Source organism: Suricata suricatta, chromosome 12 (genome assembly GCF_006229205.1).
Source record: "Suricata suricatta isolate VVHF042 chromosome 12, meerkat_22Aug2017_6uvM2_HiC, whole genome shotgun sequence".
Taxonomy (NCBI): domain Eukaryota; kingdom Metazoa; phylum Chordata; class Mammalia; order Carnivora; family Herpestidae; genus Suricata; species Suricata suricatta.
The window spans coordinates 759,428-778,307 of NC_043711.1; the positions used below are offsets into that span (position 1 = coordinate 759,428).

General features: G+C 63.6%; 2 protein-coding genes across 5 annotated transcripts in view; both read left to right on the plus strand.

The window, feature by feature from the left end:
* DAZAP1 (DAZ associated protein 1) overlaps window positions 1–7,647 on the plus strand; it is a 30,985-nt gene extending 23,338 nt beyond the window's left edge. For 3 of the 4 annotated variants that reach the window (XM_029916680.1, XM_029916681.1, XM_029916683.1), the window contains exons 7-12: window positions 148–230; window positions 2,862–3,015; window positions 4,290–4,319; window positions 4,421–4,561; window positions 5,461–5,637; window positions 7,253–7,647. In XM_029916680.1, the coding sequence (XP_029772540.1) occupies window positions 148–230; window positions 2,862–3,015; window positions 4,290–4,319; window positions 4,421–4,561; window positions 5,461–5,637; window positions 7,253–7,425 (758 nt within the window). In that variant the 3' untranslated portion in view covers window positions 7,426–7,647. Of the gene's footprint in view, window positions 1–147; window positions 231–2,861; window positions 3,016–4,289; window positions 4,320–4,420; window positions 4,562–5,460; window positions 5,638–6,435; window positions 6,526–7,252 lie in introns of all 4 variants that reach the window. The other variant, XM_029916682.1, reaches the window with a different exon arrangement.
* A 3,499-nt stretch (window positions 7,648–11,146) lies between these two features.
* On the plus strand, window positions 11,147–12,586 carry RPS15 (ribosomal protein S15). The gene is made up of 4 exons (XM_029916687.1): window positions 11,147–11,256; window positions 11,589–11,674; window positions 12,129–12,363; window positions 12,438–12,586. Exons 1-4 carry the CDS (start codon window positions 11,254–11,256, stop codon window positions 12,549–12,551), a joined length of 438 nt encoding a protein of 145 aa, XP_029772547.1. The 5' UTR covers window positions 11,147–11,253; the 3' UTR covers window positions 12,552–12,586.
* The last annotated feature ends 6,294 nt before the right edge of the window (window positions 12,587–18,880 follow it).

Genomic DNA, 18,880 nt, shown 5'->3' on the forward strand with positions numbered 1-18,880 from the left:
CGGCCCGCCCGCGTCACTGACGCCGCGCACACACCCCGCTTCCCTGAGACCCTGGGGCGCCCCCTCGGCCCGGCCCTGATACTGTTCATCACCCTGTTTTGTGTCACAACGCCCTGCTACCTTGATTCACTCTTCGTCGTTGGCTAGGTTTTGGATTTATTACTTTCGAGGACGAACAATCAGTGGACCAGGCTGTCAACATGCATTTTCACGACATCATGGGCAAAAAAGTGTGTAGTTGTAGTTTTATTTTACCTTAAGACCAAACCAAGTCTTAGGCAACTTAGGGATTTCACTGGAAACAAAAATCCCTTAACAGTAAAGGGGCCAGGTCAGGCAACGGGGGGTGGGGGGTGGGGGCGTCGGCCGAGTGGGGCTCGGGCCTGGTGCGGCGGAGGTGGGGGCCCATCCTGCCTGAGGGGCGGCTGCAGGGCGGCGGGGGGCGGCCTCCAGTGAGATCGCAGGTTGCCTCAGGCTTGGTTTCCGCGACCACTCCTTCGGATGTCTGTCCGCATTCGGATTGTCTGGGCCGCCCCGTAATGTGGGGGGCGTGAACCCCTGAAAACCGATTCCGTGTCAGACTGAAAAGACGTAAACATCCTGAAGGATTGGTTTTTTTTAATTGGGTCACTTACTGTGGAACTCCGGCCCCAGCACACGCTCTCGGTGGCACCTCACTCCGTGCAGTCAAGTGACCTCTGGTTGTCCCGTCTTCATACTGTGTTGCTGCTGCGGAGCCGGGTGGCTCAGAGCTGGCGGGGGGGGCGGGGGGGGGGAGCTCACTTGCAGGCGAGTCCGTGGTAGCGATTCTGCAGCGTGGGGTCGCGGAGCGTTGGCAGAGGCTTTCCGGGACCCCTGTCTCGGGCCTTCTAGAACCTGCTCCATGCAGCCCGGCAGTCCCACGGGCGCCATTTGTCTGCCTTGTCCGCCACGCCCAGCTCTGTTGAGGAGACGGTGGCCATTTTTGCCAGTTAACATAGTGTGCAGGGCATGAGGCCCCATGGGTGTCCTGCCCCTCCAGCCCTCCCGCCCCAGCCCTGCAGCCTGCTCCTCAAAAATCCATAAACAAGCAGCATGTTTAGCTGTTTTTATCCAGCGGTGGCTGAGGTTTTTACTCAGAGGTGGCGCAGGCTTAATTAACTCCCGCTGAGCCTGGCCGCCGCGCTCTGACGTCATCGAAGCTTGCAGTTTAGGGTTAGCGCGGATCTCGAGGTCACGCCCCAGTTCCGAGCCCTGCCCAGTGCAGAGGAGCCCAGCGTTCAGTGCCCTAAGGCACTGGGAAGTTTAAGGTGTGGAGGAAGCCCAGCCCTGTTCCAGGGGCAGAAAGGCTGATGAGCACAGCCTGCTCCCGGCTCCAGGCTGCCATCCCCGCCCGGGTTTGTAGGACCATCGGGTCCGGGTCTGGTCTGCACAGAGTGGAGACTGAGGTGGCTTCTCCGTGTGGGGCTCGCCCAGCACAGTCAGGTGCGCTCAGGCCGGCCCCCGGCCTCGCCCCATCCCCCTGGCCGGCCTTCATGGGCAGCCCAGCTCCTTAGCGGGGGTCCCAGTTAGAGCCAAGAGGGCGAGCGGCTGCCTCCACATCCCCACAGGAGGACGTTGGTTTTAAACACAAATGACAAGGGCTGCTTCGCTGTCAGCAGGAACCAGATTCCCCCAAGGAGGGTGTGTGAAGTGCTTTGAAACTTTGAAACGGGTCCCTTGGTCCTTCTATCACGTTGCCTTGAGTGAACAGGGATTCTGTTCCTCTCCGCGCAATGGCCTTGGGGCGCCTGGGAGGTGGCATCCTAGTCCCGCCCCGTGTTGTCCCACAGGAAGGGGTCTTAGGGCACAGCTGAGGGAACTCGGAAGACACAGACTTACTCGCTCACCAGACTACGAGCCCCCAGGGAGGACTCCGAGTGGACTTATGGTTTCTTTTTCTCATTAAAATTTATCATTAAAAAAATTTCAAGGCTCTCGAATGCTGAGGCAGCCCTGTAATTGAGGGACTCTTTGGGCGGGAGTCACCTGCATCTCCGAGGCTGCAGAGGGAGGGGCTGTGGCCGCGGTGCTTAGTGCAGGCCCCCCCCCCCCCCCCGTGGCTCCTGACAGCACCCGAAAGAGGAGGGTCCCGGGCTGCTGACCTAACACAGTATGAAGATTGCTTACTGATTCAAATGTCCATTTTATTGCATGTTTGTTTACTTTTTTTGTTAGATGTAATGTAAGATTCTCTTTATCACATCCATTCCCTCTGACATTATTTTGAGTTAATTGAGATTCTTTAAGCGTTAGCCTGGGGAAGGTAAGTCTTTATCTTCCATTAGACATTTTAAATAAAAACCTAAGGAAACCAACTGTGTTTCTCAGGTATGAGCTTAAAGCGCAGGGCAGGGCGGGTGGGCTCTGGAGAGGGGCCGCGGGGGCTCCGGAGCATTGGGCTCCTGCCACGCCGGGGACCCCCGCGAGGCCTGAGGAGAGGGCTGATTGTCCGGATGGCCCTGGTCTCCGGCCCTGGGACGATGAGGCCACCGGAGGAGAGAGCCGCCCTCTCACGCCGGCTGCAAGCCTCCTGGCCACACGGGACTCTGAGGGCTCTTGGCCTTCAGGCCACACGGCACAGTGGGTAGGGCTTGACACGGCTTACGGTTGCATCTGTTGTACCTGAGAAACATGTTTTAAGCAAAAAAAAAGCAAAAGAAAAAAAAATTTTTTTTTTAATTTTTAAAGAAAGAAAATACTGGCCTAAGGTTTATAGTTAAGTTTTTAGTTTTAAGTCATAATAAGATGCTAAGCGTAGTCATAAGTTACCGAGGGCGTGTCTGACGGGCAGGGGTCCGGGGCCCTCGGCACCTCCCTAAACCGCAGCTCCGTTTGTCTAGGTGGAAGTTAAGCGGGCCGAGCCGCGGGACAGCAAAAGCCAAGCGCCGGGGCAGCCAGGTGCCAGCCAGTGGGGCAGCCGGGTCGTGCCCAATGCTGCCAACGGCTGGGCAGGCCAGCCCCCACCCACGTGGCAGCAAGGATACGGCCCACAAGGTGAGGCTCCAGCACCCAGAACTGGCCGGGCCCCCACCTCAGGGAAGCCTCCTTGGGGGCCAGGGCCCCAGCCCGAGGGGTGGCGGCTTCCCGAAGCCAGCACTGCTGGGGTTCCCTGCCTGTCTGGCCCCAAGGACTCCTGCCCACAGCAGGTGGGATGTGGGCTTCGGGATGGCCCCCAATAGCACCTGGACCTTCCAGGGGGCCCCTCCAGGTCAGCATACAGCTGGGGGAGGGGCTGGGTTCCATGTCATTGCCTGGTCCCCATTGAGGGCCGTGCGGTCCTCAGGGGTGTGGTGGGGCCTCAGCTGAGCTACTCATCTGTGGTTTGGGGAGAGGAGTCTCACCGAATAGGCGGCAGAGTGCAGGGAGCATCCTTATTCAAGCACCTCGCTCTGGAAGGGGCCACGCGGGTCTAAGGGAGCATTCAGGGGCCTCGTGCTGGCTGTCCCTGTGGTCTGTGACAGTGCCTGGCGTGGGGAGTGGGCAGAAGGACCTGGTGGGCTTTGGAGTCCATCACGGTCAACATCACCCCCGACCTGGGCCTGGCCAGGTCATCTCGACAGCCCAGATGACAAGACGCTCACAGGGGAGTGGGGCTCTTCCTCAGCTGGAGGGCACAGAGCCCTGTTTCCTGGGCCCCCTGCACTGCTCCTGCCCCTCAGGACAGCTGGGAAGAGGGTTGGGCTTCCTGGGAGCCCGGGGACAGGATCTGGTAGCCTCTACCCCCTTTAGAGATGCAAAGAAGGGACAGCGTCCGAGGAGGGGCAGAAGGCGGCCAGGAGGGCCTCTCTGCGCCCAGAGGGACCTGGCGTCCTCCTTGGGCTCGCAGAGCTGTCTTAAAAAATAGTTTATTGCCAAATAACATACACATAGTCGTAGAAAACCAGTTACTGAGCAGACCGCTAGCGCTTGGCTGGAGGGGTCCCATCTGTGGGCATTCCACCCCTCCTTTCCAGTGGGTTCTGTTGAAGAGCCAGGGCCGCCCAACCAACAGGCTTCTCTCGGGAGCCTCCCCACCCCCCACAGCAGCATGTGGTGACTGCTCCCCCACCCCAGATGCTGGAGCAGCTCTGGGGGTCACACCTGGGCTCCTGCTCCACCACGGCCTCCCCTGACGCCTTCTCGGGCTGGGGCCCCCCCACCCCATGCCCGCAGCGCACCAAGAGGGCTTCTCACCAGCACAGCCGGTGCTGCTGGGGGTGGGGGCTCAGCCCCCAGTCTGGGCGTTGAGCTGACGGGGCACCAACCACCCTCTCTGTTTCCCTGTTTAGGAATGTGGGTGCCAGCAGGCCAGGCAATCGGTGAGTCCTCGTCGCGGGCAGCCGAGAAGAGCAGGGTCTGAAATTGGGTGGCCCCGCTGCGCGTGCCGTCCCTCCCCTCACCTCTGCGTCCTGTGTTGTAGGTGGCTATGGGCCGCCGCCTGCGGGAAGAGGAGCCCCCCCGCCGCCCCCGCCCTTCACCTCTTACATCGTGTCCACCCCTCCCGGAGGGTTCCCCCCTCCGCAGGGCTTCCCACAGGGCTACGGCGCCCCTCCGCAGTTCAGTAAGTCCTGTGGGCCCCTCTGCCCGGAGCGCCGTGGGGACTGCACCTCTGTCGCCCCGTCACCGGCGGCGGGCCCTGCGTGGTCACGCTCACAAATGTTCTGCTTCGTGACAGGGTGGCCGGCGGGCACCAGCCGCTGCCAGCCTGCAGGTTCCATGCTGGCCCCCAGTTGGAAGGGGTGTGACTCTTGTCCCGCTGTCCCTCTCCCCTGCTTGTGTGTGCGTGCGCTCTCTCTGCCTCCCCCCCTCCATCCCTCCTTCTCTTGAAAAAGAAGAAGAAAAAGACATAGATATGTGAAGAAGGAGAAAAGGGGAAAGGGAGCAGCCACCCCCGGTGACCGGGTCCGCAGCAGGAAGGAAGCCCTCGCTGGACCCGGCGTGGCTGCCTGTGGCCTGGCCCCCCGGTCCTCCGGCGAAGGCCTCGGGAGAGCGTGTGGGCTCTGCTTTAGGGAGGGAGACAGGTTCGGGGCAGGTTTCCTTCTGCCAGGAGCACAGGGGCACGGAGACGGGTGGTCTGGGCCCCGGGACGGTGCGGACGGCCTGGCCCCGCCGGCACGAAGGGCTCCCTGTGAGTCTGTGTGTCTCAGAGCACACGTGGTGCTTTGTCAGGCATCTGGTTTTGTCTTTTTAAAGAGTGTTTCAGTGTAGTTGCACCTGGTGGAGTTCCTGTCTGTTGCTTGCTGTCAGAGGTGCAGCGACAGGCCACCCCCAGCCCACCCGGGGGGCGGGGGGCAGCCTTCCGGACCGGCACCAGTCCGCACACCGCTGTCTCCCAGCCCGGGGCCATCCCCAGGCCCCTGCTGCTTGGTGGCTCTGGGCAGGAAATGGTGAGGGCAGCCCCCGGTGGCTGGGCCGCCGTCGTGCCCTGGGTCTGTGTCTTTCTCTCCTGTTTGCTCGCAGGTTTCGGCTACGGGCCCCCGCCTCCACCACCAGATCAGTTCGCCCCGCCCGGGGTCCCTCCGCCGCCTGCGACTCCAGGGGCAGCCCCGCTGGCCTTCCCACCGCCCCCGTCTCAGGCCGCCCCCGACATGAGCAAGCCCCCAGCGGCCCAGCCGGACTTCCCCTACAGCCAGTACGGTGAGTGGCCGGAACTGCCGCCCGCCCTGGACGGCCGCGGCCCTGCCAGGCGGGCTCAGGCCCGACGGGCAGCTGGAGTGTGGTTTCCTGGGGTTTTGCTAAGGGGGCTGGTCTGAGAAACGCATCACTTGTGCAGCCTGTCCCACAAGGGGACTGTGGGTTTAGGAGCCTGAAGCCGTGACCGGGCCCCCAGGAGGATGGCACAAGGGCTCAGCAGGGTGCCCCGCACGCCCTGTTCCCTGGTGGTCTTGTTTTCCCAGGGCAGAGTGCAGGGAGGGCACCCGCTGGCCGCGTGGGCTCGTGGCTCTCGTCTGTGGTCTGGGCGTCACCATGCTTCACCGGAGGGGCTGGTCCCGGACTGGGTGCTTCTGAGCCTGGGGTCTGCGAGGCGTGGCCCGCGGTCTGTGGCGGAGGAGTTCACGAGGACAGGGTTGGGCCTGGTGTCCTGGGTCGGGCAGGCCCCATCCCTGGGCCTCTCGCCACCTCTGCCAGGCCACGCTGGCAGGGCTGCCTGTCTCCGGGGCCTTGGGGCTCCTGGGGGAGCCACGGCTTCGGCCGGGCCCGACCCGGGGCTCTGCCGCTCCCTCGGCGTCGTTCACGCTGTTTCACCCAAGACCTCAGTGTCTGCGTGCTGAGGCTGTCGGTGCCCTCGCTGCCCAGTCCCAGTAGCCCAGCATTGCGGCAGCTTGTCCCCCTCGGTGCCGTGCCAGACCACAGTCCCTGAGCGCGTGGGCTTGTTCCCCCCGCCCCCTGCCGAGGCTGCCCCGGGGTAGTCACCTTGGTCTCGTCTCTCGCCAGGCCTGGCTGCCTGTTCTCAAGAGCCGTCGGGCTTCGGGCCCATACTTTGTTTACACTCTTATGGTCAGGCTGAGCAGTGATGTGGCCTAGGTAGGTGGCACCTCCTCCTCCACGGTCCCCACTCTGCCTGCACCCGGGCAACGGGCACAGCCTCCTCTGCCGTCCTGGGCGGGGGTGGACCTGGCGGTGCCCCCCCCCCCCCGGGGCAGGGCCCTCAGGCCCAGGAGCTCTGCCTCTTCGGGGCAGCAGGCGTCAGCGCCCAGCTGCACCCTCTGGGGGGGGGTCTAGGGGCCTGGGGCCCGCCTCCATCTCCAGGGTGCAGGGTCTGGGGCCTGTGCGGAGGAGGCCCCAGCCCGCCCCAGGCAGGCTCTGCAGGCGCGGTGCCCGGCGCTCGGCTGGGCACGCAGTTTTTCCTCACACCCGGCGGACTTAGGGAAGCGGCCAGGTTGGGCCAGCTCCGCAAAGAGGACTCGGGTCTGGGGGTCAACCTAGAGGGAGGGGCCTGGGCCAGGCCGACAGTTCTCACATGCTGGGGATTGTGCCTCAGCCCCCTACCCACACCCCTCTCTGGTGCATCACACTGAAGAGTGAACTTTCTAGAAATCCTCAGTTTAGCGAGCCAGGCCGGGCACTCTTAAGGTCTCCAAGCTAAAAGGTCTCCAGTGGCTCGGGAATGGGTGGGGAGGCGAGGCCAAGGTCGGATGGGACAGGCCCTGGGGCCCTCCGGGTCTCTGAGCAGCTTTTCCTCCTGGACGGCTCCCTGGCCGCAGGGGCAGAGCTGCCGGTCCGCCCCGCTCACCGGGCTCCTTCCCTGCAGGCTACGGACAGGACCTGGCCGGCTTCGGACAGGGCTTCTCGGACCCCAGCCAGCAGCCCCCCTCGTACGGAGGCCCCTCGGTGCCGGGCTCGGGGGGCCCCCCCGCCGGCGGAAGCGGCTTTGGACGGGGCCAGAACCACAACGTACAAGGATTCCACCCGTACCGACGCTAGCGGGCCGGCGCCCTGCGGACGTCGGGGCGGCCGGGGCCCAGGATTTAGAACTTGTGAACTCGTGACAATCACAAACTTGGCAGAAAAATCGCGGCTCACCGTGGGGGGAGGGGGCGAGAGGCTTCCGCAGGCGGCTGTGGTGTCTGGACGGAAGTTTTTAAACATATTTCTTTCTCTAACCCATCAGCACAATAAAAAAAAAAAGTCACTGGTTCAACAACAGGGTTAAAAAAATGTCTTCAGCTTTAATTCAAAACTTCAGGTTTCTTTTTCTTCCTTTTTTTTTTTTTGAAATTATTTTCCTGAGCCTTTTGTTTTACCGTATATTGTAAACTTTTATGTTAAAGAAAAAATATACATTTACAAATTGTGAGATTTTTAAGAGAAATTTTCTACACTGTATACTGGCTTATTTTTTAATTTAAAGCAGGGTTTCCGGCGGCACGGGTGGCAGTGAGGGCGTGGTGGTGCCTCACTCCTGGCTCGAGGGTCGGGGCTTGTTGGTCCAGAAACTCCAGGAGCTTACAGAAAAGTCTACTGAGCGTGTTTTGTTTTTTGTTTCTTGCTTTTGTCGACCGACCTGCCCGGCCCGTCCGCGGGTGCGCTGTGGGGGCCGAGCCCGCCCAGCCCCTGGGGGCGCCGCCCCGGGAGCCCTGGCAGCCGCTCTCCCGCGCACGTGGTTTCAGGGCGTCCCCACTGACCGGTCTGACCCTGGTTTGAATAAAGAGAAGTGCGTTTGGATTAGACACCCCTGTCGTGTGCTTTTGTTCCCTCCCTGCTGGCGGCCGTGCGTCCCTCCTGGGCTGCCGTGCCGTGGCCCTCACCGCCTGGGGGGCTGGCGGGCCTCGCGTGAGCCGCCCACCCAGGCTTCGGGGGCTCTGGCCGCCCTTGAATGCCAAGGAGAAGGTGCCTGGATGGATCCGGGAGGGTGGGGACCATCCCCCAGCCGGCGGGAGGCCACATGATGGCCCCCGCCCCTAGAGCCAAAGGACCCAAGAGTGGAGGTGAGGGTGGAAGGAGGCCTGAGGCAAGGGAAGGGGGAGGGCTGACCCGCCAGGGCCCCGCAGCAGCCACCAGGTGTCTGCCAGGCCTTTCCAGCCCTGTGCATTGGGGCCTTTCTGTCCATTTTCTTGACTGCTCCTTCCCTAGCCAGAAGGGGCCTGTTTGCAGCCGGGATGAGGGAGGGGGGCCGTTCGCTGGCACCCAGCGCTTCCTGCTCTGGGCCCACCCCCTTGCGGGGTGATCCCGGCCTCCTGGGTCTGGGGGAGGCTGGATGCCAAATGGGTCCATCCTCCTCCGTTCTGACATGGGGGGGGGGTCTGAGGGCCCCTGTGACAGATCACCACCAACTCAGGGCTCCAATCCGCTCACACCGGTCGTCTGTGAAGGTTCTGGGCCCCAAGGAGCCCTGGCTCCCGCCTTGTCAGGCTCCCAGGGCCCTCGTGTCCTTGGCCCTGGGCCCCTCCTCCATCCTCACGACCAGCGGCGCATGGTCTGCCCGTCTCTCTGCGCCCTCAAGAAGACCGCGTGAGGCCGCTGGGCCCCCTGGGGACCCAGGGTCACCCCCGGCTCAGGGGCCTTGATAAGGTCCCCTCTTGTGTGAGGTGACAAGTCCCGGGTCCCAGAACCAGGATGGCGATGTCTTCAGAGGCTGTTACTCTTTCATTCTGAAGGACACAATCAAGATTTTAAAATGTAAAGAGAACTGACTCATCCAAAAAACGCAGAAGACGCCTCCGCGATGCGCAGGGCTCCAGATGAAGCAGCGGACAATACAGCCAGAGACCCTGACCCCGCGCACAGCGGCAGGGAGGGGGCTCGCCTGGGAGGCATGCCCTCAGGAGACGGCGCCACGGCCGGTTTACAGAAGGAGAGGACCCTGGGGGACCTCACACGATGTGTCACCGAGACCTTAAACATTAGCTCCTTTTATTTGTGAAATTCGCCGCAAAATTCAGGTTCCCTGGCGAAAGGGCATAACGGAAACAGCCCATGGGTTTCCAGCTGGCCAGGAGCTCCCGGGCCCCCCACCTCACTCTGCTGAGCCCCTTCACACCCTGCAGCCCCCAAACCCTGCGCTTGTGCTGCGTCAGGGACAGGGAGGGGTGTCTCCTTCTTTGGAAGAGTCTAATTAGCTCTACCCACAGCATTGTAGAAATGGGTGAGGTGGCCCAGCTTCCTTCCAGACTTCCTGTTCCTCCAGGCCAACCCAGCTCCCCACAGCGCTGGTCCTACCAGACCCCACCGAGCAACCCAGCCTGAGGTCAGCAAGGAGCTGGAGGCTGTTCTGGCCTCGCCTGGGAGAGTGGGTGGGGATGGGAGACCCCAGGGTCTTTGTATGCTCCCTCCGTCTTCCCGGAACTCATCCTCCGGCCAGTGGTCTCTTCTATCCCCTAGTGTTCAACGTGGTGCTCAGTTTACTCCTGTCATTTCACTGTTTTCTGTGCTGTGTGCCCTGTTTTGTTCCTATACCTCTCTGTTCGTACTTCTGCATTAAATATTTCCTAAGGTAGCATTTTAATTCTCATATTAACTTATTTATTTTATTATTCTTATATTAACTCTTTGAGGCTGCTCTGGAGCTTACCATATGTGTTTGGTTTTTTTCTTTTAATGTTTATTTGAGACACAGAGTGAGCGCTCGTGAGTCGGGGAGGGGCAGAGAGAGGGAGAGACAAAATCCCAAGCCGGCTCCATGCTGTCAGCGCCTAGAGCCCAACGCAGGGCTGAAACTCAGGAACTGGGAGCTCATGACTGAGCCAAAATCGGGAGTTGGATGCTTAACCTACTGAGCCACCCAGGTGACAGGTCGCTTCCTTATTGTGGCAAACTGTACACTGTAACCATATCCGGTGCACAGCTCAGCCGCATCAAGCACACTCACACTGTTGTATAATCACCCCCACCATCCACCTCCAGAACTTTCCATCTCCCCAGACTGAGACTCTGTCCCCATGAACCACAGACTCCCTGCCCGCCCCCCCCCCCCGCCCCGCCACCACCGCAGCCCTGGCTCCCACCATCTACTCTGTCTCTGTGGATGGGATGCCTCCAAGGACCTCTGGTGAGTGGGGTCACATAGGACGTGTCCTTCTGTGTCTGGCTACTGTCACTGTGCACAGTGTCCTCCGGGTCCGTCCACATGGTGGCAGGTGGTAGGATGTCCATCCTTCCTGAGGCTGGATCACATTCCGGCATGCGGATGGGCCACATCGTGGCCATCCTTCATCCACCGATGGACACTGGGGTGTTTTCACCTTTGGGCTGTCGCTAATTGTGCTGTTGTGGACATGTAAATCTGTTGGGAGCCCTGCTTTCAGTTATTGGGGTGCACACCCAGAAGTGGGGCAGTACTCCTACGTAGCTGTAATTCCTTGTCCCTTTGTCATTGTCATCGTTATACAAGCCACGCGCACATACGTTACAGAAACCCAGCAATGCATCGCTACAGTCACTGCTGCCTGTACCTGAGGTGCTCCATTAAAGGCAGCAGGTCTCACCCCCTCCATCAGGGCCGCCTGTTCGGAGCACCTATGCAGAGCCAGCACCTCACCCCTCCCGCTGTCTCTGAACCCACGGGCAGCACCTACTGCTCAAAGGAGCGTGAGGTTCCGACAGAGGCGGCGATGTGTCCCAGGACCCCGACCGCAAGGGGAACTCCTTAGCGAGCTCCGCCTGCGCTCGGCCCTCCCGCCAACAGAGGGCGCGCTCCTCGGCTGGGAAAGCGGAAGCGCGTCCGAGCGGTCGGCCGCGGGGCGGAACACACGGGCCGCTGCGTGATAATCGCGCAGGCGCAGACAGGGCGGTCCTTTCCGAAGAGCTGGCAAGATGGTGAGTGTCGCGGGTTGGCGCGGCTGTTCCCGACTCATCCGGCGCCATCCGCGGTCTGGCCGCGCCGTGAAAGCCGGGGTCCGGCCGCCCGGCGTCGGCACCCTCCTCCGAGCCCCCGGGGCCGGCGCATATGGGGGGGGCGGGGCGGGCCGTGTTGGTGTCAGGATGACGCGGGGCGGGGAAGGCCATCGCAGGCGACATGTCCTGGCCGAGCCCCAGCGACCCGGAGCCGCCCGCGTTTCCCGTAACGGGCCGGAGGCGCCCGAGGGCGGCTGCAGGGGTGGGACGTGGGTCTGCGGCCGCCCTCTGACCCGCGACCCGGACCCGCGCAGGCGGAAGTGGAACAGAAGAAGAAGCGGACCTTCCGAAAGTTCACCTATCGCGGCGTGGACCTGGACCAGCTGCTGGACATGTCCTAGTAAGGGGCCCGGGGGCTGTTTGCGCACAGCGACGTTTGGATCGACCCTAATGACCGCGTGTCCCTTCGTGACACTTGTTACGCCCACTTGTTAGCCCGGGCTGGGAACGGGCACGTGGCTGGCAGCGTCTCGGCAGGGCGGCTGTGGTCGGACTTGGATGCGGGGTCCCGGCTCCCGGGTGCGGGGACGGGCTAGCTATGAAGCCCCGCACCCCTCTTGAGAGTGCGCGGGGCAGTGGGGGGCCAGGGGTGCTTGAGGCTGGAGGGACAGCGGTTTGCCCACGGCGTTCCAGCCACGTGTCTGCTTGCCTCAGTTTCCCCGTCTCCAGACGGCGGCCTGCAGGTCCTTGACCTTGAGGGCTTCGCACCAGGTCTGGGGCGGGGCGGGGCGGCAGCGACGTTAGTGGCCGGGCCGCGGCCCCCGCCGCTCACGCCGTTGCAACCCCGCCCCCAGCGAGCAGCTGATGCAGCTGTACAGCGCGCGGCAGCGGCGGAGGCTGAACCGCGGCCTGCGCCGGAAGCAGCACTCGCTGCTGAAGCGCCTGCGCAAGGCCAAGAAGGAGGCGCCCCCGATGGAGAAGCCCGAGGTGGTGAAGACGCACCTGCGCGACATGATCATCCTGCCCGAGATGGTGGGCAGCATGGTGGGGGTCTACAACGGCAAGACCTTCAACCAGGTGGAAATCAAGGTATCTGCGGGGCCGGGGGCGGGCGCCGGCGCCGTCCGCACGCGGCCGCCTGACACCCTGTCCGCCCCCCGCAGCCCGAGATGATCGGCCACTACCTGGGCGAGTTCTCCATCACCTACAAGCCCGTGAAGCACGGCCGGCCCGGCATCGGCGCCACCCACTCCTCGCGCTTCATCCCCCTCAAGTAGCTTTTCCGGCCAATAAAGGCGCAGACGTCTCCAGGCCTGGGTCTGACCGTTCTTTCGTGTCCGGGGCTGGGAGGCTGAGGTCCTGCTGGGCTGGGGCGGGTTGTGGGCCCGAGCTGACGGGGGGCGGGGGGGGGGGGGGGGGGGGGGGGGGGGGGGGGGGGGGGGGGGGGGGGGGGGGGGGGGGGGGGGGGGCCCTGGGTTCCCGCTGTGGACACGGGGGTGGCCACGCTGACGCAGGGGCTCCAAGGGAAGGCCCTCTGTGCCCCCTGCCTGTCGACCCTTCAGTCACGGACCCCAAGGTGCAGCTGCTGGGGTTTCCTGGGCCGAGGGAAGGGCCTTCCTTGGGGCTGCATGATCTGCTCCCGTTTCTCTGTTGGGTTGGAGTCCCAGGTGTGGCTGGCCGCGCTCATAACCTGTAGCAGAGGCCGTTGGCAGGACCGGATCCCACAGCTGCCCCGGCGCGGGGGCAGAAGGAACCACAGTGCTGGGACCTGATGATCTGAAGTCCGCTGCATCCTGTGTGGGCTGCTGCCAGGGGCCTGGAGCTCCCAGTGGGGGGACACTGATAGGTGGCAAAGGTCAGGGACTCGGGGCCCTTTTGGACGGCCCCCTGAATCTGCTGGCTGCAGAGGGGCCATCAGAACGGTTCATGTGACGTGCGGCTGGGGTATGCTGGGTGGGAGGTTGTCCAGGCAGCTGCTGCTTTGTGGTTTAAGGCTGGGGTCCGTGCTGCCTGCGGTCTGGTCCACGCCGTCCACACACCCATCGTTTGGGACAGCAGCGGCCTATGGGGGACCTCGACAAGCAGAGTGCCCACGAGCCCCAGCCAGGAGGAGTGAGGGTTCAATTGACTTGATTTCAGCTCAGGTCATGTTCCCAGGGTCGTGGGATGGAGCCCCGGGTCGGGTTCCGCCCTGAGTGTTTAGCCTGTTGGAGACTATCTCCCCGCCTCTCCTGCTCATAAAGTTGAAATACGAGAAACTTCGTTCACATAGGACTGCCAGGGCAAACGTGCCTTCACGGGATGTGGGTGTGGACACAGCGGGAGCGGCCATCGAAGTGGGTAGAGCACGCTGGGGTGGCTCAGCAGGGGGAGAGTCCCGTTGGCGTTGACTCTTGATCTCCGTTCCGGTCTGGACCTCAGGGTCGTGAGTTCAGGTCCCGCACTGGCTTGAAGTCTACTTCGAACATGGGCGGAGCTCTTATGGCACTAGGTCCCCCTGGGGGAGCGAAGTGTCCGTGCGGACAGATGTGTGCGGGGTGGGGAGAGACGCTGCTGGGAATGGCGGCGGACGCCAGTCGTGGTGGCGGCCAGCTGTGTCCGGGAACAGGGCTTCGCGGGCCTTTCCTCCACCAGCCTCGCGGCTTGACCTTTAGGACAGACTTTGTTCCCTGTTCCCTGGAGGCCCGCGGGACGCCCCCTTCGGGGCTTCGGGGCCCTCACTGGAAGCTTCCAGCGAGGCAGCCTGGGCGGGTTCAGGGAGGGGGTGGCCTGCGATTACCGCTCTTTAAGTTTTTCTGCAGTTTGAGTTTCTATTAGCCACTTACACGTCGCGGGGACAGTGCACGTTAGTGTTAAGGTGGTGGCGACGGGAAGGCGGAGGTGCCCACTCCAGGCCAGGCTGCGGGGGAGGGGTTCAGTCCTCTGGGCCTGTGACCCGCCCCTGGGTTCTGCTCTGCCTTCAGACCCCCGGCCGAGTACACTCCTGTCTTGGTTTCCGGAGTCCGGTACTCTGGTCCAGTCCGCTGGGCTGTAGCCCACCTCCATGCCCACCGGCAGTCTCTGGTGCCTCAGGCATGGCAGCTGCCTTCAGAGCCTGTCCTGGATCGCCATTTCTCACCTGGGCCAGTTTGAAATAAGTAGGTAATGGGCTGCTTGGGGAGGTCAGTCGACTGAGCGTCCGACTTCAGCACAGGTCATGATCTCACAGTTCATGGGTTCGAGTCCCGCGTCGGGCTCCGTGCTGACAGCTCAGAGCCTGGAGCTGCTTCAGATTCTGTATCCCTCTCTCTGCCCTTCCCATGCTCATGATCTGTCTCTCAAAATTAAGTAAATGTTAAAATTAAAAAAAAATAAGTAGGTATTCACCCCTTGACTCCTCTGGGCTCCAGATCAGCTGGAGTCCTGGCTCCTTCTTGCTTCCAGCCTTTTCTGCCAGTACCCTGCCCACTGAGGCCAAGGCAGCGCCCCTTTCTTTGCTGCTTGTCCTTTGCTTTTCCAGGACTTAGTACAGTTCCTAAAAAACGACCTTTCGCGATCCCCGCCCCCCATCCCTCCTGGACTAACGCAGTCCCTCCGCCCTGGACTCCCCGCTGCCACCAGAGGCCGCCGGTGAGCACCGAGCCGGGCGAATCCCCTCTCTGGCCGCAGCCCTCCAAGGCACCGAGGGGTCCTCCCGGCACGACCCCTCCCGCACACACCTCGCCCCTACCTCCTGCCTCCCTTTGCGCTGGCTGTTCGTGTGCCGGGCCATTCTTCCTGTAAGTGTCCTTTCCGGCAGCCGTCCCCGCCCCCACCTCCCTGCTGTTCCCGCGCTCCCCGCGGGCGGACTGGCGGTCATTCCCTCTCATCCCAGCGTGCCAGCTTCCCAGGAGCATTCTGCTGCAACGACTTCACTGCACAGGCCCCAGCACACAGTAGGTGCTTACTAGATGTTGGTTAAATGACTTGGCCTGTTTATGTGTGGTGTGAGTCAACAAATCCCATCCATACCCCCCGCCCCTCAACGAGGTCCGGCAAACGAGACGCAGCAAACGTTTGCCGAGTGACTAATGGATTGAGCGCGCAGGCGGAGGTCGGCTGCTGCTGGCCCAGGATGCAGGCCGCCAGCCGATTGCGGCCACGGGGTGGCGCCTCCTTCCCTCCTTCCGAGATCGCCGTTCTCCTCGGGACCCCTCCCCTCTCTCCCTCCACCCCCGGCCCCCGTTTGCTCACGCAGGCTCCCCTCCTCACACCGCCCGCCCGAGTCCTCAGTCCCGCGAGACTCCCTCCCCCCTCCGGCCAAGTCCCGCAGCCCGCGCGGCCGCCCCCTCCCGGAGGAGTCCCCGCCCCGGCCCCGCGGTGCGAGCCCTCCCCGCAGTCCCTCCGCGCAGGCGCAGGGAGTCTTGGTCGAGCCTCCCCCCTACCCGAGCAGCTGAGGGCGGGGCGCGGGCTGGTCCGGGGCGGCCGCGGCTCCATGGGGCTCCTGGGGCTGCTGAGCCTGCTGCACTCGGCCTTCTTCGGGGACCAGGTAGGGCGTGGGGGGCACTCCGAAACGCGCACGGGGCTTGACGGGTCTGGGGTCTCGCGTTGACGCCGCGGAGACCGTTGCCAGGGCAACCGCTTCAGGCTGTTCTCCGAGCGGGGAGCCCCTCCCCCGAGTCGCCGCGAATCCCCTACCCCGGGTCTGCGCAAGCGCGGCCTCGCCAGGCCCCGCTCTCGGCCTCGGAAAGAGACCCCCACCCCCACCCCTCCCCATTGCGCGGACGCAGAGAGCAGGTGGGGCGGTGGGGACTGCCACGGGGGACTGTGTTGCCGAGGCTCCGTCCCGCACTGGCGGGTAGGGGCTGGGCCACGCCCTGCACCTCTTCCGGCCTCAGTTTCCCCTTATGGCCTCCCCGCGTTAAGGCCGACTCCGACCTTCGTCGAAGCCGAGGTTTATAATATGCATCCCACCGGGCCCGAGAGCTTTGCCGGCCTCCGTAATCGTTCTGAACCCCGGGGCTTTAACGTTCCTAATTTAAAGGGAAACTGAGGCTGGAGGCGCAGCGGGGAACCCAAGGTCAAGCCTTCCGCTGGGTTGAAGCCTGAGCGCGGGGCGGAGGCGCCAGCGGAGGACGAGGCCTGGTGGCCGGAGGGAGCTGTCCGCGGTGCTGACAGGACGCTCGCCTGCCCCCTTCCTGCCCGGGAAACTGAGGCCCAGAACACTGTCAGGGGACCCACCCCAGATCAGGTTTCGGGTGCATGGCGCCACCACTCCTTCATCTCCAGTAGTATTTCCTGCTCACCTGTCAGGGCCCTGCTCCGTCACCCAGCCCACGCCCCATCTGTGTGGTCGCATGACAACCTGGTGCCTTCCTGCGTCCCTCTACCCCAGCCCCAGCTCCGAGTTGGGCGGGGGAGGGAACCCCTGCTTCTGCCCTCAGCGCCTAACGCAGTGGCTGGTCAGTGGAAAAGGGCGAGCCATCAAGTGGGAAGAGATGCCGAGGTCAGGCTCCGAAGACTCAAAGGCGCTCGGAGTGACCCTGTTGTGCGTTGGGCCAGATGCTGGCATGGGGGGGGAGGATGGTCTCAGGGTGAGGGTGGGGGTAAGCGAGCCCCGTGATTCAGCTTCCCCCTTGAGAGCCCGGCAGCGCAGGGCGCACGGAGGTGCCCAGGGCCTGCCCTCCCCAGCAGGCCTGGGTCCTGTACATTGAGGGGTCTCTTTCCTCCAAGAGTGGGCTTGGGGTCCTGGGGTGCCGTGGGGGCTCCTGAGGCTCTGTGGTTCTCTGATGTCCAGTGATGCCCGAGTCTGAATATGGCTCAAGGATTTAAAGGGTCAGGGGTGTTTGGGGATGAGGGGCAGGGCTGTCAGAGACGTGGCGCTCCAGGGGCCTGGGGGCAAGGTCCTCTTGCTTTGGAGTCTCAGTTCCTGTGCCCTCAGCCTTCCAGTCCCCACGGAGGGGAGCCGAGGGCGGTGGGGCTCGCGGGTGCACGTCCTGGCGGCAGCCTCAGCGTCCTCACGTGCATGAGGACGGGGCTGGCCGTTCGATGGCTCTGACGGCGGAGGGGGTCTGGAGAGCAGCCACATAGGAGACTGGGCTGGAAGGCAGGACGGATTCTCCAGCCCACCTCTCGGCAAAGCAGGAAAGTGAGGCTGTAGAGAGGGACGTCCAAGGTCACATGGAAGCTGGGGCCCTAGGCTCTGTCCTCTCCCCACCCCCATCCCGGCTCTGGCCAGTCTGCCCGCTCTCTGTGACCAGCTCAGCCCCATGACTCCTCCGGGGGCCTGCCCTGCTCTAAGCCCCCTGTCATGAGCTGCTCTGGCCCCGCCACAAGCCCATGCCCTCTGACGGGGCATCGACCCCTCAGCTCCAGGAACGGCACACACGGTTCCTTCGGCTGGAATGCCTTTCCTCTCCTCGCTTCCACAGGCGAGTCTTACTCGGCCAAGCACCTGTGTCCCTTTGTGCAGAGCTCCCAGCTTCCAGAAAGAGCCCCTTTGCCCATTGCACCCCCTTCTCTAGGGCCAGAGGCTGGGGACTGCTGTGTCTGGCCATGGAAGCACCAGGACAGTCAGGCCCCCTCTTGTGGTCCCCAGCAATTAGCCCAGGGTGGGGCACACGGGACCTCCTGCTGTTGACCCAACAGAGGACAACGTGGTGCGCGTGCCCTTGGCCTCCCACCTCGCACCAGCCCTCACTAAGGCTGCAGCCGCCTCCCCATTTTACCGAGGGGGTAAGCAATGCCTGCCCCCCCAGCCAGGAAAGACAGAGGCGGGCCCCCCAAACCACGTCTCCTGGCCCAGAGCCGCCTTCCTCCTTCGGGCAGGCATGTGTATGAGGCAGTAAGCACTGGCCGCAGCTGCAAAGGCCTGGCTCTGGGGACCCACCGAGGGTCTGAGGCAGCTGGGACCCCGGGCTTCTCCCTCCTCTGGCTCACCTTCTGGGAGGGGGAGGTCGTACGATGGGGGACGGAGACAGGGACTGATAGAGACCAAGCGGCACGGGGGTGGACAGGGAGTCACGGAGACACCCCTGAGAAGCTCTGCCAGGCGGGAGACAGTGAGAAATGCTGGGGCCCCCAGTGCTGCTCAGCGTGCCTGCCCACCCCCGCGCTCACCATGTGCCAGCCAGGACCCTGCCGGCAGGGCGCTGGGAGGGCAGCCTGGATCCCGAGCGCTGCCCCGCCCTCACCCATCTGCACGAGGCCCGGCTGGATCCGTCGGGAGGGGATGGCCTCCCCCTTGCCCCCCAAATTCTGATGTAACATCCAAGACAGCATGCTTTACTCTCAAATAATCCGGATCCGGTCGCCGGAGGCTCTTGACCGCTTTACCCCGGAACGGGTGGGGAACACAGGGTCCTCGTCCTCGGGGCGCCCTCTTCCCTCGGAGGGGGGGTCATCTCCCCCGCCCCCCTCGTCACACGCAGTCCCTGAACCCGCCCGGAGGCCCGACGTCCGGCTGCCGCCGCTGGTCCCCGCCCTGGGGCCGCCATTGGCTGTTGCCATGGCACCAGTCCGTCTTCCCGCGCCGCCATTGGCCGCCGCGCCCGCATCCCGCACCCCGCACCCTCCCCCGCTCGCGGTGGTCTCGCCCAGCTCCCGGAGCCGCGGCGCCGCCTGGCCAGGCCGGGACCGGGCTTTGTCC